This window comes from Brienomyrus brachyistius, unplaced genomic scaffold (genome assembly GCF_023856365.1).
Source record: "Brienomyrus brachyistius isolate T26 unplaced genomic scaffold, BBRACH_0.4 scaffold87, whole genome shotgun sequence".
Taxonomy (NCBI): Eukaryota; Metazoa; Chordata; class Actinopteri; order Osteoglossiformes; family Mormyridae; genus Brienomyrus; species Brienomyrus brachyistius.
The window spans coordinates 436,497-460,663 of NW_026042362.1; the positions used below are offsets into that span (position 1 = coordinate 436,497).

At 48.8% G+C, this 24,167-nt stretch overlaps 1 protein-coding gene across 19 annotated transcripts in view; it reads left to right on the forward strand.

The window, feature by feature from the left end:
• LOC125727125 (NACHT, LRR and PYD domains-containing protein 12-like) overlaps nucleotides 1–24,167 on the forward strand; it is a 120,960-nt gene that overhangs the window by 6,465 nt on the left and 90,328 nt on the right. For 12 of the 19 annotated variants that reach the window (XR_007388550.1, XR_007388551.1, XM_049003839.1 and 9 more), the window contains exons 1-3: nucleotides 1,687–4,287; nucleotides 4,433–4,474; nucleotides 4,814–6,656. Coding sequence is in view for 17 of the 19 variants with exons in the window: in XM_049003839.1 (XP_048859796.1) it covers nucleotides 3,957–4,287; nucleotides 4,433–4,474; nucleotides 4,814–6,656 (2,216 nt within the window). In the remaining 2 variants the exon portion in view is untranslated. Of the gene's footprint in view, nucleotides 1–814; nucleotides 973–1,686; nucleotides 4,288–4,432; nucleotides 4,475–4,813; nucleotides 6,657–24,167 lie in introns of those variants that run through there. The other 7 variants (XM_049003845.1, XM_049003841.1, XM_049003842.1 and 4 more) reach the window with 7 other exon arrangements.

Genomic DNA, 24,167 nt, shown 5'->3' on the forward strand with positions numbered 1-24,167 from the left:
GGTTACCAGGCTGCTTTCTTATTTACAAAATCCGTTCCACCTTAAATTGACATAATGCGTGATCTGCCTTATTGACAGCTGCTAAGAAAAATTTCACATTCATAAATTTACATAATGGAGCCAAAAAAAATACTTTTGCCGAATAATCTATAAAATGAGTTTTATATAATTTCAGCTTCGACGTCCTGCCAGGGTGCAGAAGGCAGGCATGGCTCCATGTTCATTGGTCTGTTTCAAGAAAGATGCTGCACTAAAAAAATACAGGTTGCACAGAGGCAGGCTGACGGCATGGGGCTTGATCAGGGAAACATGGATCGTAGGGTGGATTTGACACATGGACACTGGCACCTTCAGATGCACTGCAGTGGGGCTGACAACCTTCGTAATGGGGAATGGAACCACGAGACAGGGAGCCAGCTTGATATGACAGCAACGACTGATATGTAAAGGCAGGTTCCAAACCCGCTGACCCACCCAAAAGGAGGGTTCCTGTGACAGGTCCCTGATGCAAAAGCTGCCATTTGCTGCTAAGAAAGCAGCAGTAACCGCCAAGCCAGTGTCCAGGTCCATTGATTGCAGTGCAGGAATTGATGAACTGACGGGACCATGACCTCCTCCTCCAATGCAGGGAACAATGGGGACTGGTAACCCAGACAGCACTGAAATGGGGACAGGCCTATAGAAGACACTGAGAGTGAATTATCTGCATATTCAGCCCAACACAAGCAGAGATTCCGGGTGCTTGGAGAGCGGGAGGCCAGCCATCGTAGCATTCTCCCTAAATCCTGACTGACTCGCTCTGTTTGTCCATTAGTCTGAGGGTGCGACCCTGAAGAGAGACTGAGGGAATCACGAACAGTCTACAAGATCGCCTGCAAAACTGCGGACCCCTGTCAGAAACGACATCCGTCGGCAGACAAAGGAGTCGGAAAACATGATCAAGAAGGAGCTGAGCTGTCTCCTTCCCTGAAGGTAACTTAGTTACACAAACTGTACAGCCTTTGAAGAGCGGTTCACCACTGTGAGGACCCCAATAAAACCCCTGGATGGAGGCAATCCAATGATGAATTCTAGGGCAATATGGAACCACGGGAAATGAGGTGCAGGAAGCGATTGCAGCAACCCGGCTGGAGCTCGACAGGGTTTCTCATTTTGCACATAGATAGAACAGGCAGCAGCAAAGCTGCAGATAACCTGGAGCATGGTGGGCAACCAGAGACACTGTTCAAGCAGGGTTCAGGTTCACTGGATCCCGGGATGACAGGCGAAAGGGGAGGAATGTCCCCACTGGAGAGTCTGGATATGCAGGAACTCAGGAACGAAAAGCTGGTTTGGTGGGGATCCCACAGGAACCATGACAAATGCTGCACTGCCTTAACGGCTTCCTCTTTCCTCCAAGTGACATCTCCAGTGAAACAGCTGGCAGGCAAGACTGGACCTAGATCTTCTCCTCCGCCATCATCCTCAAACTGCCTGGCCATATGCATAACTTTCCGTGTATGAGGGTCATTATGACTTAACAAGAGATGCAAAAGTCGAGGTTTAATGGGTTTGTCTTACTGAGTACTGTACATGCAAACTGAAAAACACAAATACGCAGATATTGACTTACATGTTTTATTTACGAAATTGATTTGTTCTGCTGTACTGGGACTGAACCTGCATCTTTTTAAATGACATCTTCAACTTTTGAAAAGATACGGACACAAAGCACAGAGGTTGCTGGTAGAGCTAGATATCTATGGGCCAGTGTATGGAGATGGGGGATGTGCTTGCCAGTACACATAACCTTCGTGGGCGGTTGTAAATGGAAATGCTCTCATACTGGAGACCTGGGTCTCTTGCTTACATTTTTCATATTTATGTACTGAATAGCTGTAATATCAAACACTATCGCAGTAAAAGCAACCAACGAAACAGCTGGAAGTACAAGACAGACTTATTTTTTACGTGGGAATGTAACTGAAACAATACAAAGGTGAAGGGCACTGTGTAAATAAGCACAGCATGCTTTATTATATGAGTCACCCTCCAAGGTAAAGCTCTGTGCGGGGCCTCCAAGCACTATTGCTTTGAAAACTCGACACGTGATTCAACATGGTGTATCAAGCAGCCCGTCCATAATGTACCCTCAAGTAAAATGTTACCGACTAATGTTCCTGATATACCATCCTTGATAACGGTGGGCTTCTAAATATTTAGTCTAGTAAAAATCTGAGTATCAAATGAGTTCTTCTATCCCAAGCCACAGTCTAAAAGCAATGATACTGCCACCGATTACATCTGTTCTAGGGAGATGCACTCCTATTGCCACTAGGGGAGCTGTCACCTTCTCTCAGTCCTGATAAATAATGTAATGCCGTCTAGGAAACCAATTCAGTTGAATTAGATGCGAGAAAATGTGAGAAATGTTCTGTTCTCAGACAACAAAGTTAATTTAAGAAGAATGATTCGTTTTCAAAATTTTAGGTGTGTAGAACCACTGTACATGATTCAAATGAGAAAAAATAATTTTTATTTTCAGTGTGGTTGGTTGAAACAAAATCGTCTGGATTTGTACATTGCGGACCTGAATCTTCCACCTCTGTTTGTAATGGAGTACTTTTGTGAGTAAGGTGAGTAATGAAACCGACAGGTGCAAACAATTCAAAGAACAAGGGAATTTCAAACTCAGATGAAGACAGGAGCAGTCTGGGTAATGTAGTCTGTTAATCCTGGCCTGTGACATATACAGCCCTACAGACCATATAGTTGGAAGGCTGCTGTGGTTGACAGTTGGTGAACTGACTATTGAATATAAAGCTAACATTACTTTTGGTTTTTATTACAGAGTCAGATTGTGAAACACGGAAACCGGTTTATGTACAACCATAATCATCTAAGCGATGGATCACCATTCCCATGTAGAGGTTTGGCTATAACATTTCAGTCTGTGATGGATGTTGTCCATGAATACCAGACACTGAAAGGCAGGAGAACTTAAGCTGAGTAACTGTTTTCAGCTGAAGGTTGTTGAAAATAACAGACGAAAAGTTCACTCTCTACAGTGCTCTTCCTCCAGCTACTTCCTTACTGCACTGCACCAAATGTTACAGATGGACTGTAACAGAACAGAATAACTTAGCAGACAAATAGCTCACTGTAGTGCTCTTCCTCAGGTTACTTCCTTACCATATCGCAATGCACCAAGTGTTACAGACGTACTGTAACAGAACACAGTAACTTAGCAGACCAAAAGTTCACTCTCTGCAGTGCTCTTCCTTCAGCTACTTCCTTACTGCACTGCACCAAATGTTACAGACGTACTGTAACAGAACAGAATAACTTAGCAGACCAATAGTTCACTCTCTACAGTGCTCTTCCTTCAGCTACTTCCTTACCATACCGCACTGCACCAAATGTTACAGACGGATTGTAACAGAACAGAATAATTAAGCAGACAAAACCTCACTCTCTGCAGTGCTCTTCCTTCAGCTACTTCCTTACTGCACTGCACCAAATGTTACAGACGGACTGTAACAGAACAGAATAACTTATCAGACAAAAAGCTCACTCTCAGCAGTGCTCTTCCCCAAGCTACTTCCTTAGCATACTGCACTGCACCAAATGTTACGGACATAATGTAACAGAATAACTCAATCATAAATATGTATAATAATATAGGATGCTGTGTTAGTGTATATTAGTCTATGCTGATTTTGCCATCATTGCGTTAATGTGATCTGTTGGGTCTTAAACTATTTTTCTTGTTGTCTATCTTGGACGCGTCTCTCTTTCAAAAGAGATTTTGAAAATCAGTGAGTCTAACCTGGTTAAATAAAGGTTTAATAATGATGCAGAACATAAGCACACACATGTGCTTCTTATAGTAATGAATGAATCATAGCAGGTGTCTCCAGCAGCCACATAAGACTGTGAACAGGAAACCTGCCTTCTGTTAACAGAAAGGACAGTGTATGTGTGGGAGTGACCATGTACAGGTTTGTGACATCTCAAAAACACATCTCCAACTTCTGCAGACCCAGACCTCGCTCACTGACCTCTTGCTGGATTATCTAAATGATCTCAGTGATGAAGAGTTGAAGGAGTTTAAACTGCGTCTCCCAGTGAATAAAGAGTTAAAGCCCCTTCCCAAGGGTCAGATGAAAACCTTGGGCAGAACAGATTTCGCCGAAATGATGATGAATTCCTACAGTAAAGCCGGGGCTCTCAAAGTCACGCTTGAGATCCTGAAGAAGATGAACTTGAATGACCTTGCTCAGAGACTGAATGAAGACCTGCAGAAGTGTAATGATATTTTTAGCATTTCATGTAAAATGTAACTTTTTTTAAGTTCATGAAAAACTAATATATTATATAGAGAAATGATGAAGAGTTTGTTTAATACTGATGTTGAAGAAAGAAATGAATTTGAAGTTCTTCCTTATTTCAGGTAACCAAGCAGAAAGTGAGCAGAGTGACATGTTGGAGACGAGTAAGAGCTTTATGCTGTTCAGTGCGTGTATGTGGTGTTTCAGAAAGAAATATGTATGAGGTGAAATTTATCACAGTGAAATAGTGCGTGTGTGTGTTTGTGTCTTTGCGTGTGTGTGTGCGCATGTGTGTGTGTGTGCGCGTGTGGGTATGTTTCTGTTCGTGTGTGTGTGCGTGTGTGTGTTTGTGTGTGTGCGCGTGTGTGTGTTTGTGTGTGTGTGTGCGTATGTGTGTGTTTGTGTGTGTGTGCGCGTGCGTGTGTCTGTGTGTAATATATCCTTCCTCCCATTCTGGTCAAGATCGCGGTGAAAATTTGCATTTTCCTCTCATTTTTCTTCAGGTCAACTCATGTTGCACAAAATAAAATGCTCTTTGAAAGAGAAATTTGAGTGTGTGTATGAAGGGAAAGCTAAGGAAGGACAGCGAATACTTCTCAGTGAGATTTACACAGAACTCTACATAACTGAAGGTGGGACTGGAGGAGTCAATGATGAACATGAAGTGAGACAGATTGAAACAGCATCCAAGAAAAGGCGAACAGAAGATACTACAGTCAAGTGCAATGATATATTTAAACCCTTATGTGGGCGTGAGACACCTATCAGAACTGTACTCACTAAAGGGGTGGCAGGTATCGGGAAAACAGTCTCTGTGCAGAAAGTTATTCTCGACTGGGCAGAAGGAAAAGCAAACCAGGATGTTCACTTCATATTTGCTCTTCCTTTCCGGGACCTGAATTTGATTAAGGGTGAATACAGTCTGATTGAACTGCTTCACCGCTTTGTCCCAGAACTGAAATCACTTGAATCCACTGAGTTATTTGGGTACAAAGTCTTGTTCATCTTTGATGGTCTGGATGAGTGTCGCCTTCCTCTAAATTTTCGGAACAATGAGAGTTGGTTTGATGTAACAACGAAAATGTCACTGGATCTACTATTGACTAACCTCATTATGGGGAATCTGCTCCCATCTGCTCTCCTTTGGATAACCTCCCGGCCAGCAGCAACCAATCAGATACCTCCTGAGTACATCCACCGGGTGACAGAGATACGAGGGTTCAGTGATGCCCAGAAGGAGGAGTATTTCCGGAGGAGATTCAGCGATGAGAGCCTGGCCAGCAGGATAATCACACATGTGAAATCATCAAGGAGCCTCCTCATCATGTGCCACATACCTGTGTTCTGCTGGATTTCAGCCACTGTGCTTAAGAGGCTTTTTACTGAGAATGACAGGGGAGAAATCCCAAGGACTCTGACTGAAATGTACACACACTTCCTGATTCATCAGGCAAGTTTTAAAAAAGACAAGTATATGAAAAACTATGAAAGCAAGCTAAATGAAAACAGCAAGGAATTCCTTTTGAAACTTGGTAAATTGGCTTTTGACAACCTTGAGAAAGGCAATCTCATATTTTATAAGCAAGATCTGACAGAGAATGACATTGATGTCACTGAAGCTTCAGTTTACTCTGGAGTGTGCACAGAAGTCTTTAAAGAGGAGTATGGGTTGTACCAGGAGAAGGTGTACTGCTTTGTGCATCTGAGCATCCAGGAGTATCTCGCTGCTTTATATGTGTTTCTGTCAAACTCATCAGCTGACCTGCTGAAGACTGCAGTGAATCAGGCATTAGAGAGCAAGAATGGACACTTGGACCTCTACCTCCGCTTCCTCCTGGGCCTCTCAACAGACTCCAGTAAGACTCTGTTACAAAGGCTACTGGGGCCGACAGAAACCTGCTCACAAACCATTAAGGAAACATCCCAATACATCCGTCCATCCATTTTCCAAACCATTCATCCGTTAGGCTCTCTGAGAGTCCTGAACCTATTCCGGAAACCATGGGCACGAGGCAGGGAACAACCCAGGACGGGGGGGCACCCCATCACAGCAGCCCAATACATCAAGGAGAAAATACAGGAGAATTTATCTCCAGAAAGGACCATCAACCTCTTCCACTGTCTGAATGAACTTGGTGACAATTCTCTAGTAGAGGAAGTACAAAGATACCTGAATTCAGGAAACATTTCAGCAGATGACCTCTCACCTGCACAGTACTCAGCTCTGGCCTTTGTGATGCTGATGTCAGATGAGGAGCTGGATGTGTTTGATCTGAAGAAATACATTAGATCAGATGAAGAGCACTGCAGGCTGCTGCCTGTGGTCAAGAACTCCAGGACGGCTCTGTAAGTGACGTGGGGATGGGAAATCATGTCTGGTCAGGCAGTTATACATGAATATGGTTTGAAATGTGTAATATATATTATATATTTCTCCTCATGGATCAATAAGTGGGTTTTATTTTGATAATCACAGCTATAGCTGATGTATAGCAGTAGCTAATCCTGACCACAGACTTTATAATGACTGAAGGTAGTGATGTCACTTTTTGTTTGTTACTACGTTTTCCATTCCCATCCAGTCTGCCTTCTGATCACAGGCACAGCATCCTAACCTGCTATAAAAACAGTGAGGGCTCTTTATCCACAGGGTGTATAAGTGGAATGTGAGTGTTATTGTCAGCAGGCGTGTTCATGTGATGGAGCCCAGAGCTGGGAGCTTCCGTATGACTGCTGTCTCTGGCTGCTCACTGGCGCCCTCTGCTGGCCTCAGCTGCAGCTGACTGAGGATGTGACGATACATCTAGTCTGGCAGACATAGATAAACATTGTTTAAAATATAAAATGAATATGTATACATATAATTTATTTCCCCTCTTTTATCAACAAGGTTCCTTTTTAATCTAGTTCATATTAACTGAAGGTAGTGATGTAGTAAAAACAAAAAAGACAAGATTTCCATGACCATCCTTTGTGTAACAAATAACCAAAGATACAGCATCATTCAGAATGGTCCAGTTTTCATTAATAGTGGGAAAACCACTCATATTCATTTCAGTTCTGGATGCTGTAGGAAGCATTTCTGTAAATACTGGGTGTGGTGCGTGACTCTTTGGGTTTGGATTCTGTGTCCATGAGCGGAAGGTTGCTGGTTCAGATCTCATTTTGAGTTGTCCCCCCACCAAACACTGAATGCAATTTCAGTTCAGTTCAGTTTTATTTATATAGTGTGTTTTCACAACATTACATCATCTCAAAGCACTTTACAGCATCCCTGCCCAAAGCCCCCAGTGAGCAAGTCAGAGATGACAGTGGCAAGGAAAAACTCCCTAGAAAGAAGAATCCTTGGGAGGAACCAGATTAAAAGGGGGAGCCCATCCTCCAGGGGGCAGTAGAGGAAGCCCTAACCCTAACCAGACTCAAAGGGGGAGCCCATCCTCCAGGGGGCAGCAGAGGAAGCCCTAACCCTAACCAGACTCAAAGGGGGAGCCCATCCTCCAGGGGGCAGCAGCAGGCCAGAAGGACGTCACAGGTAGTGGAGACGTCACAGACAGCAGGGTAGGCAGGATATTCTTAAAATTCGGGGTCTCCAGGCAGCACAGCCCAGGGGGAGTAGGGAAATTAAATTTGCAGTTAGCCAAAGTAGGGGAGACTAGAGGCAGTGCAAACAGTTAGGTGAGTGCAGTATGTAAGCTCCGGCAGATATGGCTATGGCAGCATAAGTAGGAGGGAGAGGCAGGTGGGAACACAGGCATGGGGAGTCCCTGAATGTCAGCACTCCAATTCCACAAGGGGGTGTGAAGCTAAAGTGACAGACCGACAGTTCAGTTTATCCAAAGCCAATGGCACCGATCCCCACCCAGCTCTACACTTCACACTATAGGTCTGACTGGGAGTGAGCAGTTAGCTAGAGCTACAACTAGAGTCCCTATAAGCTAAACTAAACAGGTGTGTTTTTTATGTAGACTTGAATATTAAAAGTCATCCTGAATCCCGCACATCCACTGGAAGACTATTCCACGGCTGAAGAACTCTATAAGAGAAAATTCTGCAGCCTGCCGTAGCTCTTTCTACCCTGGGTACTAACAGATATCCTGCTCTTTATGATGGAAGAAAGCGAGGAGGGTTGTATAAGGCCAGCAGGTTACTAAGGTATTCTGGTACAAGGCCATTCAGTGTTTTATAAATCAATAGCAGTATTTTGTAGTTAATCCGAGACTTAACTGGAAGCCAGTGAAGGGAGCATAGAACAGGGCTAATATAATCACATTATTTGCCATCCAGCACCAGATATCTAGGTGACGGTCTTCTAACTGAGAGCTGTGATGCATCATCCGTAACAGATATATATAACTGTGTATCATCAGCAAAACAATGAAACCCAACAGCATGATTTCTGATAATGTGACCAATATATACAGTGTACAGTAGCGGCCCAGCACTGATCCCTGTGGGACACCATTGTAGGAATATTTAGCTCAGGTAAATTTTAATATCTCCACCAATATGTTTTGAAATTAATTACATTTGAATTAATTATTTAACTATGTTTATTAACTAATTATTATGCCGAATGGTTGGTTCCTCTAAACTCAATTGCGAATCCCCATGAGTCAGTTAATGTGAGACTTACATGGGATTCACTAGTTACCAGTATCGCTTAGTAACCTGGGTTAGAAGGCTCGTCCAGAGAGCTGCATCACCAGGTAATGTAAACGATCGGTAGCAAAGCTCCCCTCACGGCCGATGAGAGAGTCTCACGATATTTTAGGCTGAGGTTTCAGAGCTTAGTAGCCAGATCGCACAGAGGCAGGGACTATTGTGAGCACTCAATGACGGAGGCTGAAGTTGTGTGAAAGACATGCATTTACTCCTACAACTAACATAAGACAGACATTACACCTAACAAACAAGAAACATGAAATAACGGAATGGACACAAACGATGTAATCATGAAAATGCAATGACCAGATTTAAAATGAGTAACCTAAAAAGGGAAAAACTGTTCTGCAAAGCAAGCACAGTTTGCGGAAACACGACCCTAAAGTCATATAGCAGGTTAACAACAGCTTAGGTTGTTAGAATGAAAGGAAGTTTGTTTACTTGGTTGCAGAGTGGGGGGGGGGTCTTGGCAGTTGGTTGCAGAGACTGAGGAGCTGACGGGTGATGGCACTCAGAGAGGCGCGGTGTTTGCAGCAGTTGTTGCAGTGGAGCCCCTCTGATTCTCTCTCCTGGTGAAGCTTGGGCTTGGTTGCAGTTCTCTGTCCAGCTGGGCCTTCACTGGCAGGCTTCAGGAGGGCTTCTTGTGGGCTTCTTTTCTCCTGGGCTGATGTTCTCTGCCTCTCTTTGGGCTGATGGTCTTTTGTTTTCGCCTCCCTTCTGTTTCTCCTCCCCTGGCTTTGTTCTGAGGTGCCAGGTTTTATAGTGTAAAGTTTGTGTATAGGAGAGACCAGGAATTCCACTCCTGGACCAATGGCTGACCATCCATTTGGCGGGCTTTCGGAAGGGGGTCTGTATCAGTCCTTTTGGGATTTATGACCAGACTGATTTCCCTTGTATTGATGATTTTCGTTAAGCAGGTGTAACTTTTGATATATTCATGGTAACCACTGACCAGATTTGGAAACTGGAGTGATTTTCCATTGGTTTGATACCAAACATGCCGTACCAGCCTAGCGGTTCACACCGAATACCATCTGTAATGATTAATTTATGATTACTTATATTATGTCATTATGTTATACCTGGTCTAAGTGGTCTAGGTTGCACCTCAATCAGAGGTTACCCTTTATACAGACATTATATGACATATTCTCATTCCAACAGCACATCTTACCCTTACATAGACATGGTAGAATACAAAGATCAGATAAGGGCTGCTGAGGAATGTGGAAAAGAAAAGGGGGGGAAGGTTAGTCAGTCAAAGAAAAAGAGTCTTTGAAAGTTAGGACACATTACAAACATAACCTGTCTGTATATTGAGACTAGTAGTCATGGGTAAATAAATATACAGATATACAACAGCCAAACTTAAAAGAAACTTTCTTTAGGGTGTTGGGTGAGTGGTATGTAAGGCAGGATGTCTGGGGAGGGGGTTGTGTGCCAAGTCGAGGGACCCCTGTCCTTGGGGTCCACTCTGTTCTCTGTAGGTCGTTAAAACTTTGAGCAATAAAAGTTGGAGTGCTGGCCTCCCTTGTTATCTGTGTGTGTTTAAGTGTGTCTGTGTGTATGGGGTCACGAACCCCCCTTTGAGGCCTAGGCCAATGTGTGCCTCTCGTACCAGGGTAGGCCTTATCTCAGGCCACCTGGAATTTAAGCTCTGTGATATGTGCATGTGTGATCCTACACCAGATTTAAAATGGGTAACCTTAAAAGGGAAATACTGTTCTGCAAAGCAAGCACAGTTTGTGGAAACACGACCCTAAAGTCATAAAGCAGGCTAACAGAACAGCTTAGGTTGTTAGAATGAAAGGAAGCTGGTTTACTTGTTAGCAGAGTGGAGGGGGTCTTGGCAGTAGGTCGCAGAGGTGATGAGCTGAGGGAATGGTAGCACCCAAGAAGGCGCGGCGTCTGGAGCGGTTGTTGGAGTGGAGCCCCTTGGATTCTCTCTCCTTGTGAAGCTTTAAGGTGAAAGGCTCTGTCTTGGTTGCAGTTCTCTGTTGGGTAGCAGGCCTTCACCGGCAGGCTTCAGGAGGGCTTCTCACGGGCTGCTCTTCTCCCGGGGCTTCTCTTCTCCTCCCTCTGCGGGGCTGATGTTCTCCTCTGCTCCTCTCTCTTCTTCCCCCTGCTCTGTTCTGAGGTGCCATGTTATATGGTCTAAAGTTCATGAATAGGGGTGACCAGGAATTCGACACCTGAAGCAATGGCTGATCATCTAGTTGGCAGGTTTTCAGTCCTTTTGCTATTTATGACTAGACTGGTACCACTTTACCGATGATTTTCATTAAACTGGTGTAACCTTTGAAACATACAGTTTCATGGTAACCACTGACCAGATTTGGAATCAGGAGTGATTTTTCATCAGATTAACACCAAACATGCCATACCAGCCTGGGGGGTCACACCTCATACAATCTGTATTAATTAACAATTTCTGATATTATGCATGTTAATAAATCCCATTCATATACATCAACAGAGGTTGCTACTTTGGATCATGTGTACAGACATTACATGACATATTCACATTTAAATAGCACATCTTACCCTTAGATAGTTGTGGCCGTTAGTTTGTGGTAATACCAATTTAAATTGCACATCTGGGAACAACGTATTTTGGTTGGTGTGGCTTATCCCAATTATCTGCTCTCCAGAATTGATAATATGGACATTAATTCAGTCTTTTAATGCAGATTAGTAGAGGACAAAGAAGTGCTAACAGAACACAAAGATCAGATAAGGGCCACAGAGGAATGTGGAAAATGGGGGGTTCTTAAACAAAGAATTTAATTTTCAAGATTCCTCTGGGACAATCATGAGAGCATGTATGCAGGGGTAGCTAAACACTAAGATTATCTAAGGACACACACAAACATAACCTATCTGGATATCGAGACTAGTAGCCATGAGTAAATCAATATATAGGGAATACAAAGGCCAAACTTGAAACTTTCTTTAGGGTGTTGGGTGAATGCGTGGTATGTAAGGCAGGATGTATGGGGAGGGGGTTGCGTGCCAAGTTGAGGGGCCCCTATCCTTGAGGTCCACTCTGCTGTCCGTAGGTCCCTAAATCTTTGTGCCATAAAAGATGGAATGTTGGCCTCCCTTGTTATCTGTGTGCATCTGTGTGTGTGTGTGAGCCATGTGTATGTGTGTGTGTGTGTGTGTGTGTGTGTGTGTGTGTGTGTGTGTGTGGTCACTGACCCCCCTTTTGTGCCCAGGCCAGCGAGTACCTCTCATAGCAGGCTAGGCCTTGCCTCAGGCAGCCTGGAATCTCAGCCCTGTCATATGTGTGTGTGTGATACTACACCATATTTGACTTTAGTGATCTTGGAAGATTCATTGTTCACGTGGACAAGCTGATAATGATCATTTAAATAGGAGCCAAACCAAGAGAGGGCTGTATCCTTAATGCCAACCACAGATTCTAGCCGCTCCAAGAGGATATTATGGTCCACAGTATCGAATGCTGCAGTTAAGTCTAGTAATACCAACACAGATATACAGCCACTGTCAGAAGCCATAAGCAAATCATTCACTACTTTGCCTGAAGCTGTTTCTGTGCTGTGGTTTAGTCTAAGGCCAGACTGATATAATTCATTAGCATTATTTTTCTGTACGAAAGAAGACAGCTGGCGAGCAACAGCTTTTCCAGGATCTTTGAAATGAGCGGAAGATTTGAGGTTGATTTATAATTTCCTAAATCACTAGGTTCAAGATTTGGTTTCTTTAGAACAGGTCTAATAACAGCTAGTTAAAAGGTTTTGGATTATATCCAAGCCTAAGAGACGAGTCTAACACATTTAACAGGGTGGTGCTAATCAGTGGTCGAATCTCCTTCAGGAATTTTGTAGGAATTGGGTTTATGAGGCTAGTAGAGGTTTGCAGGAGGAAACTAAGCTCAGAAGTTCTGATTGTTTTATAAGAAGGAAAGATTCAAAGGTCACATTATCAGTACGCATAGGACTAGCAGGAGGCTGGCAGCTGTATGTAGCTACAGACGTGCACTGGATGGTCTGTCTAATCTTTATTTTACCATTACAAATGTAATAAAGTCATCACTCATAAAAGCTTGTGAGACTTGTGAGTTTAATGTGGAAGAATTCTGTGTTAACCTAGACAGAGATTCAAATAGGGATTTAGGATTATTTTTGTTCTCTTCCATGAGTCTGGAGAGGTACACAGACCTCGCAGTCTGTACTTAGAGAGGCTCCTTCCAGGTAGATCTGAAAACTCCTAGTTTAGTTGAGCCCCATTTGCGCTCTAGCTTGCGTGAAGCCTGTTTAAGTTACGCGTATGATCAGAGCACCAGGGGGCAGGTTTCTTATCTCTATGCTTTATCTTCTTAAGTGGAGCTACAAGATCTAGGTGCTGCGAAGCGATTTCTCCATGTGCACAGTTACCCGTTCAAGTTCATTTTCACACGGGGCTTCAGATGTAAGGCTGAAGGACTGTGGAAGTTGCTTGAGAAACGCTGTTGTAGTTAATGAGGCGATGGAAGGTCTGATACTGTACTTTGGACCTGGAGCTGAAGGGAGGCTATACTGTATATCAAACATTAACAAGTAATGATCTGAAAGCTGAGGATTCTGAGGTATAATAGATATGTGATCCACCAGGACACCATGGCTAAGAATCAAATTCAGGGTGTGGTTACAGGCATGAGTAGGCCAACTACATTCTGACAAACACCTACAGAGTCTAGAATAGCAGAAAACATTGTTGTTAAAGGATCACTGTCATTCTTCATGTGAATATTAATTTTACGGCTTTGTCAATAGTGACCACCAGGATTGTTGAAAAATCTGCAAACTCCAGGGACCAGGCGGTCTATACACAATAACAATGGTGATTGGAGGTTAGGGACCAGGCGTCTATACACAATAAAAATTGTGATTGGAGGTTAGGGACCAGGAGGTCTATGCACAATAACAATGGTGATTGGAGGTTAGGGACCAGGCAGTCTATACAGAATAAGAATGGTGATTGGAGGTTAGGGACCATGCAGTCTATACACAATAATAATGGTGATTAGAGGTTAGGGACCAGGCAGTCTATACACAATAAAAATGGTGATTGGAGGTTAGGGACCAGGAGGTCTATGCACAATAACAATGTTGATTGGAGATTAGGGACCAGGCAGTCACTACACAATAGGAATGGTGATTGGAGGTTAGGGACCATGCAGTCTATACACAATAACAAAGGTGATTAGAGGTTAGGGTCCAAGTAGTCTATACACAATAAGAATGGTGATTGGAGGTTAGGGGCCAGGAGGTCTATACACAATAACAATGGTGATTAGAAGTTAGGGACCAGGCAGTCAGTACACAATAGGAATGGTGATTGGAGGTTAGGGACCATGCAGTCTATACACAACAACAATGGTGATTAGAGGTTAGGGTCCAAGCAGTCTATACACAATAAGAATGGTGATTGGAGGTAACGGGCCAGGTGGTCTATACACAATAACAATGGTGATTGGAGGTTAGGAACCAGGCAGTCTATACACAATAACAATGGTGATTGATGGTTAGGGACCAGGCATTCTATACACAATAACAATGGTGATTGGAGGTTAGGAACCATGCAGTCTATATACAATAACAACTGGCGGAGTGTTAACACGCACCAGTCACAGGGATCACATCTACAACGGGCCCAGAATGCCGCTGGCGGAGTGTTAACACGCACCAGTCACAGGGATCACATCTACAACGGGCCCAGAATGCCGCTGGCGGAGTGTTAACACGCACCAGGCACAGGGATCACATCTACAACGGGCCCAGAATGCCGCTGGCCGAGTGTTAACACGCACCAGTCACAGGGATCACATCTACAACGGGCCCAGAATGCCGCTGGCGGAGTGTTAACACGCACCAGGCACAGGGATCACATCTACAACAGTCCCGGAATGCCGCAGGTGGAGTGTTAACACGCACCAGGCACAGGGATCACATCTACAACAGTCCCGGAATGCCGCTGGCGGAGTGTTAACACGCACCAGTCACAGAGATCACATCTACAACGGGCCCAGAATGCCGTTGGCGGAGTGTTAACACGCACCAGGCACAGGGATCACATCTACAACAGTCCCGGAATGCCGCAGGTGGAGTGTTAACACGCACCAGGCACAGGGATCACATCTACAACAGTCCCGGAATGCCGTAGGTGGAGTGTTAACACGCACCAGGCACAGGGATCACATCTACAACAGTCCCGGAATGCCGCAGGTGGAGTGTTAACACGCACCAGGCACAGGGATCACATCTACAACAGTCCCGGAATGCCGCAGGTGGAGTGTTAACACGCACCAGTCACAGGGATCACATCTACAACGGGCCCAGAATGCCGCTGGTGGAGTGTTAACACGCACCAGGCACAGGGATCACATCTACAACAGTCCCGGAATGCCGCAGGTGGAGTGTTAACACGCACCAGGCACAGGGATCACATCTACAACAGTCCCGGAATGCCGCAGGTGGAGTGTTAACACGCACCAGTCACAGGGATCACATCTACAACAGTCCCGGAATGCCGCTGGCGGAGTGTTAACACGCACCGGTCACAGGTATCAATTCTACAACGGGCCCAGAATGCCGCTGACGGAGTGTTAACACACACCAGTCAGAGGGATCACATCTACAACGGGCCCAGAATGCCGCTGGCGGAGTGTTAACACGCACCAGTCACAGGGATCACATCTACAACGGGCCCAGAATGCCGCTGGCGGAGTGTTAACACGCACCAGTCACAGGGATCACATCTACAACGGCCCCAGAATGCCGCAGGCGGAGTGTTAACACACACCAGTCACAGGGATCACATCTACAACGGGACCAGAATGCCGCTGACGGAGTGTTAACACGCACCAGTCACAGGGATCACATCTACAACGGCCCCAGAATGCCGCTGACGGAGTGTTAACACACACCAGTCACAGGGATCACATCTACAACGGGCCCAGAATGCCGCTGGCGGAGTGTTAACACGCACCAGTCACAGGGATCACATCTACAACGGGCCCAGAATGCCGCTGGCGGAGTGTTAACACACACCAGTCACAGGGATCACATCTACAACGGGCCCAGAATGCCGCTGGCGGAGTGTTAACACGCACCAGTCACGGGGATCACATCTACAACGGGCCCAGAATGCCGCCGGCGGAGTGTTAACACGCACCAGTCACAGGGATCACATCTACAACGGGCACAGAATGCCGCTGGTGGAGTGTTAACACGCACCAGCCACAGGGATCACATCTAAAACGGGCCCAGAATGCCGCTGGTGGAGTGTTAACACGCACCAGTCACAGGGATCACATCTACAACGCCCCCAGAATGCCGCTGGTGGAGTGTTAACACGCACCAGTCACAGGGATCACATCTACAACGGCCCCAGAATGCCGCTGGTGGAGTGTTAACACGCACCAGTCACAGGGATCACATCTACAACGGCCCCAGAATGCCGCTGGTGGAGTGTTAACACGCACCAGTCACAGGGATCACATCTACAACGGGCCCAGAATGCCGCTGGCGGAGTGTTAACACGCACCAGTCACAGGGATCACATCTACAACGGGCCCAGAATGCCGCTGGCGGAGTGTTAACACGCACCAGTCACAGGGATCACATCTACAACGGGCCCAGAATGCCGCTGGCGGAGTGTTAACACATACCAGTCACAGGGATCACATCTACAACGGGCCCAGAATGCCGCTGGCGGAGTGTTAACACACACCAGTCACAGGGATCACATGTACAACGGGTCCAGAACGCCGCTGGCGGAGTGTTAACACACACCAGTCACAGGGATCACATCTACAACGGGCCCAGAATGCCGCTGGCGGAGTGTTAACACACACCAGTCACAGGGATCACATCTACAACGGGCCCAGAATGCCGCTGGCGGAGTGTTAACACACACCAGTCACAGGGATCACATCTACAACGGCCCAGAATGCCGCTTGGCGGAGTGTTAACACGCATCAGTCACAGGGATCACATCTACAACGGCCCCAGAATGCCGCTGACGGAGTGTTAACACACACCAGTCACAGGGATCACATCTACAACGGGCCCAGAATGCCGCTGGCGGAGTGTTAACACGCACCAGTGACAGGGATCACATCTACAACGGCCCCAGAATGCCGCTGACGGAGTGTTAACACGCACCAGTCACAGAGATCACATCTACAACGGGCCCAGAATGCCGCTGGCAGAGTGTTAACACGCACCAGTCACAGGGATCAAGTCTACAACGCCCCAGAATGCCGCTGGCGGAGTGTTAACGCGCACCAGTCACAGGGATCACATCTACAACGGGCCCAGAATGCCGCTGGCGGAGTGTTAACACGCACCAGTCACGGGGATCACATCTACAACGGGCCCAGAATGCCGCTGGCGGAGTGTTAACACGCACCAGTCACAGGGATCACATCTACAACGGGCCCAGAATGCCGCTGGCGGAGTGTTAACACGCACCAGTCACAGGGATCACATCTACAACGGGCCCAGAATGCCGCTGGCGGAGTGTTAACACACACCAGTCACGGGGATCACATCTACAACGGGCCCAGAATGCCGCTGGCGGAGTGTTAACACGCACCAGTCACGGGGATCACATCTACAACGGGCCCAGAATGCCGCCGGCGGAGTGTTAACACGCACCAGTCACAGGGATCACATCTACAACGGGCACAGAATGCCGCTGGTGGAGTGTTAACACGCACCAGCCACAGGGATCACATCTAAAACGGGCCCAGAATGCCGCTGGTGGAGTGTTAACACGCACCAGTCACAGGGATCACATCTACAACGCCCCCAGAATGCCGCTGGTGGAGTGTTAACACGCACCAGTCACAGGGATCACATCTACAACGGCCCCAGAATGCCGCTGGTGGAGTGTTAACACGCACCAGTCACAGGGATCACATCTACAACGGCCCCAGAATGCCGCTGGTGGAGTGTTAACACGCACCAGTCACAGGGATCACATCTACAACGCCCCCAGAATGCCGCTGGCGGAGTGTTAACACGCACCAGTCACAGGGATCACATCTACAATGCCCCCAGAATGCCGCTGGTGGAGTGTTAACACGCACCAGTCACAGGGATCACATCTACAACGGGCCCAGAATGCCGCTGGCGGAGTGTTAACACGCACCAGTCACAGGGATCACATCTACAATGGCCCCAGAATGCCGCTGGCGGAGTGTTAACACACACCAGTCACAGGGATCACATCTACAACGGGCCCAGAATGCCGCTGGTGGAGTGTTAACACACACCAGTCACAGGGATCACATCTACAACGGGCCCAGAATGCCGCTGGCGGAGTGTTAACATGCACCAGTCACAGGGATCACATCTACAACGGGCCCAGAATGCCGCTGACGGAGTGTTAACACACACCAGTCACAGGGATAACATCTACAACGGCCCCAGAATGCCGCTGGCGGAGTGTTAACACACACCAGTCACAGGGATCACATCTACAACGGCCCCAGAATGCCGCTGGCGGAGTGTTAACACGCACCAGGCACAGGGATCACATCTACAACAGCCCCGGAATGCTGCAGGTGGAGTGTTAACACGCACCAGTCACAGGGATCACATCTACAACGGGCCCAGAATGCCGCTGGCGGAGAGTTAACACGCACCAGTCACAGGGATCACATCTACAACGGGCCCAGAATGCCGCTGGCAGAGTGTTAACACGCACCAGTCACAGGGATCAAGTCTACAACGGCCCCAGAATGCCGCTGGCGGAGTGTTAGCGCGCACCAGTCACAGGGATCACATCTACAACGGGCCCAGAATGCCGCTGGCAGAGTGTTAACACGCACCAGTCACGGGGATCACATCTACAACGGGCCCAGAATGCCGCTGGCGGAGTGTTAACACGCACCAGTCACAGGGATCACATCTACAACGGCCCAGAATGCCGCTGGCGGAGTGTTAATACGCACCAGGCACAGGGATCACATCTACAACAGCCCCGGAATGCTGCAGGTGGAGTGTTAACACGCACCAGTCACAGAGATCACATCTACAACGGGCCCAGAATGCCGCTGGCGGAGTGTTAACACGCACCAGGCACAGGGATCACATCTACAACGGGCCCAGAATGCCGCTTTCGGAGTGTTAACACGCACCAGTCACAGGGATCACATCTACAACGGGCCCAGAATGCCGCTGGCGGAGTGTTAACACGCACCAGTCACAGGGATCACATCTACAACGGGCCCAGAATGCCGCTGGCGGAGTGTTAACACGCACCAGTCACAGGGATCACATCTACAACGGGCCCAGAATGCCGCTGGCGGAGTGTTAACACGCACCAGTCACAGGGATCACATCTACAACGGGCCCAGAATGCCGCTGGCGGAGTGTTAACACGCACCAGTCACAGGGATCACATCTACAACGGGCCCAGAATACCGCTGGCGGAGTGTTAACACGCACCAGTCACAGGGATCACATCTACAACGGGCCCAGAATGCCGCTGGCGGAGTGTTAACACACACCAGTCAAAGGGATCACATGTACAACGGGTCCAGAACGCCGCTGGCGGAGTGTTAACACACACCAGTGACAGGGATCACATCTACAACGGGCCCAGAATGCCGCTGGCGGAGTGTTAACACACACCAGTCACAGGGATCACATCTACAACGGGCCCAGAATGCCGCTGGCGGAGTGTTAACACACACCAGTCACAGGGATCACATCTACAACGGCCCAGAATGCCGCTTGGCGGAGTGTTAACACGCATCAGTCACAGGGATCACATCTACAACGGCCCCAGAATGCCGCTGACGGAGTGTTAACACATCCCAGTCACAGGGATCACATCTACAACGGGCCCAGAATGCCGCTGGCGGAGTGTTAACACGCACCAGTGACAGGGATCACATCTACAACGGCCCCAGAATGCCGCTGACGGAGTGTTAACACGCACCAGTCACAGAGATCACATCTACAACGGGCCCAGAATGCCGCTGGCAGAGTGTTAACACGCACCAGTCACAGGGATCAAGTCTACAACGGCCCCAGAATGCCGCTGGCGGAGTGTTAACACGCACCAGTCACAGGGATCACATCTACAACGGGCCCAGAATGCCTCTGGCAGAGTGTTAACACGCACCAGTCACGGGGATCACATCTACAACGGGCCCAGAATGCCGCTGGCGGAGTGTTAACACGCACCAGTCACAGGGATCACATCTACAACGGGCCCAGAATGCCGCTGGCGGAGTGTTAATATGCACCAGGCACAGGGATCACATCTACAACGGCCCGGAATGCTGCAGGTGGAGTGTTAACACGCATCAGTCACAGGGATCACATCTACAACGGGCCCAGAATGCCGCTGGCGGAGTGTTAACACGCACCAGTGACAGGGATCACATCTACAACGGGCCCAGAATGCCGCTGGCGGAGTGTTAACACACACCAGTCACAGGGATCACATCTACAACGGGCCCAGAATGCCGCAGGCGGAGTGTTAACACACACCAGTCACAGGGATCACATCTACAACGGGCCCAGAATGCCGCTGGCGGAGTGTTAACACACACCAGTCACAGGGATCACATCTACAACGGGCCCAGAATGCCGCTGGCGGAGTGTTAACACACACCAGTCACAGGGATCACATCTACAATGGGCCCAGAATGCCGCTGGCGGAGTGTTAACACGCACCAGTCACAGGGATCACATCTACAACGGGCCCAGAATGCCGCTGGCGGAGTGTTAACACACACCAGTCACAGGGATCACATCTACAACGGCCCAGAATGCCGCTTGGCGGAGTGTTAACACGCATCAGTCACAGGGATCACATCTACAACGGCCCCAGAATGCCGCTGACGGAGTGTTAACACACACCAGTCACAGGGATCACATCTACAACGGGCCCAGAATGCCGCTGGCGGAGTGTTAACACGCACCAGTGACAGGGATCACATCTACAACGGCCCCAGAATGCCGCTGGCGGAGTGTTAACACGCACCAGTCACAGGGATCACATCTACAACGGGCCCAGAATGCCGCTGGCGGAGTGTTAACACACACCAGTCACAGGGATCACATCTACAATGGGCCCAGAATGCCGCTGGCGGAGTGTTAACACGCACCAGTCACAGGGATCACATCTACAACGGGCCCAGAATGCCGCTGGCGGAGTGTTAACACACACCAGTCACAGGGATCACATCTACAACGGCCCAGAATGCCGCTTGGCGGAGTGTTAACACGCATCAGTCACAGGGATCACATCTACAACGGCCCCAGAATGCCGCTGACGGAGTGTTAACACACACCAGTCACAGGGATCACATCTACAACGGGCCCAGAATGCCGCTGGCGGAGTGTTAACACGCACCAGTGACAGGGATCACATCTACAACGGCCCCAGAATGCCGCAGGCGGAGTGTTAACACACACCAGTCACAGGGATCACATCTACAACGGGCCCAGAATGCCGCTGACGGAGTGTTAACACACACCAGTCACAGGGATCACATCTACAACGGGCCCAGAATGCCGCTGGCGGAGTGTTAACACGCACCAGTCACAGGGATCACATCTACAACGGCCCCAGAATGCCGCTGACGGAGTGTTAACACACACCAGTCACAGGGATCACATCTACAACGGGCCCAGAATGCCGCTGGCGGAGTGTTAACACACACCAGTCACAGGGATCACATCTACAACGGGCCCAGAATGCCGCTGGCGGAGTGTTAACACGCACCAGTCACAGGGATCACATCTACAACGGCCCCAGAATGCCGCTGGCGGAGTGTTAACACACACCAGTCACAGGGATCACATCTACAACGGGCCCAGAATGCCGCTGGCGGAGTGTTAACACACACCAGTCACAGGGATCACATCTACAACGGCCCCAGAATGCCGCTGGCGGAGTGTTAACACGCACCAGTCACAGGGATCACATCTACAACGGGCCCAGAATGCCGCTGGCGGAGTGTTAACACGCACCAGTCACAGGGATCACATCTACAACGGGCCCAGAATGCCGCTGGCGGAGTGTTAACACGCACCAGTCACAGGGATCACATGTACAACGGGTCCAGAACGCCGCTGGCGGAGTGTTAACACACACCAGTCACAGGGATCACATCTACAATGGGCCCAGAATGCCGCTGGCGGAGTGTTAACACACACCAGTCACAGGGATCACATCTACAACGGGCCCAGAATGCCGCTGGCGGAGTGTTAACACACACCAGTCACAGGGATCACATCTACAACGGCCCAGAATGCCGCTTGGCGGAGTGTTAACACGCATCAGTCACAGGGATCACATCTACAACGGCCCCAGAATGCCGCTGACGGAGTGTTAACACACACCAGTCACAGGGATCACATCTACAACGGGCCCAGAATGCCGCTGGCGGAGTGTTAACACGCACCAGTGACAGGGATCACATCTACAACGGCCCCAGAATGCCGCTGGCGGAGTGTTAACACGCACCAGTCACAGGGATCACATCTACAACGGGCCCAGAATGCCGCTGGCGGAGTGTTAACACACACCAGTCACAGGGATCACATCTACAATGGGCCCAGAATGCCGCTGGCGGAGTGTTAACACGCACCAGTCACAGGGATCACATCTACAACGGGCCCAGAATGCCGCTGGCGGAGTGTTAACACACACCAGTCACAGGGATCACATCTACAACGGGCCCAGAATGCCGCTGGCGGAGTGTTAACACGCACCAGTCACAGGGATCACATCTACAACGGGCCCAGAATGCCGCTGGCGGAGTGTTAACACACACCAGTCACAGGGATCACATCTACAACGGCCCAGAATGCCGCTTGGCGGAGTGTTAACACGCATCAGTCACAGGGATCACATCTACAACGGCCCCAGAATGCCGCTGACGGAGTGTTAACACACACCAGTCACAGGGATCACATCTACAACGGGCCCAGAATGCCGCTGGCGGAGTGTTAACACGCACCAGTGACAGGGATCACATCTACAACGGCCCCAGAATGCCGCAGGCGGAGTGTTAACACACACCAGTCACAGGGATCACATCTACAACGGGCCCAGAATGCCGCTGACGGAGTGTTAACACACACCAGTCACAGGGATCACATCTACAACGGGCCCAGAATGCCGCTGGCGGAGTGTTAACACGCACCAGTCACAGGGATCACATCTACAACGGCCCCAGAATGCCGCTGACGGAGTGTTAACACACACCAGTCACAGGGATCACATCTACAACGGGCCCAGAATGCCGCTGGCGGAGTGTTAACACGCACCAGTCACAGGGATCACATCTACAACGGGCCCAGAATGCCGCTGGCGGAGTGTTAACACGCACCAGTCACAGGGATCACATCTACAACGGCCCCAGAATGCCGCTGGCGGAGTGTTAACACACACCAGTCACAGGGATCACATCTACAACGGGCCCAGAATGCCGCTGGCGGAGTGTTAACACACACCAGTCACAGGGATCACATCTACAACGGCCCCAGAATGCCGCTGGCGGAGTGTTAACACGCACCAGTCACAGGGATCACATCTACAACGGGCCCAGAATGCCGCTGGCGGAGTGTTAACACGCACCAGTCACAGGGATCACATCTACAACGGGCCCAGAATGCCGCTGGCGGAGTGTTAACACGCACCAGTCACAGGGATCACATGTACAACGGGTCCAGAACGCCGCTGGCGGAGTGTTAACACACACCAGTCACAGGGATCACATCTACAATGGGCCCAGAATGCCGCTGGCGGAGTGTTAACACACACCAGTCACAGGGATCACATCTACAACGGGCCCAGAATGCCGCTGGCGGAGTGTTAACACACACCAGTCACAGGGATCACATCTACAACGGCCCAGAATGCCGCTTGGCGGAGTGTTAACACGCATCAGTCACAGGGATCACATCTACAACGGCCCCAGAATGCCGCTGACGGAGTGTTAACACACACCAGTCACAGGGATCACATCTACAACGGGCCCAGAATGCCGCTGGCGGAGTGTTAACACGCACCAGTGACAGGGATCACATCTACAACGGCCCCAGAATGCCGCTGGCGGAGTGTTAACACGCACCAGTCACAGGGATCACATCTACAACGGGCCCAGAATGCCGCTGGCGGAGTGTTAACACACACCAGTCACAGGGATCACATCTA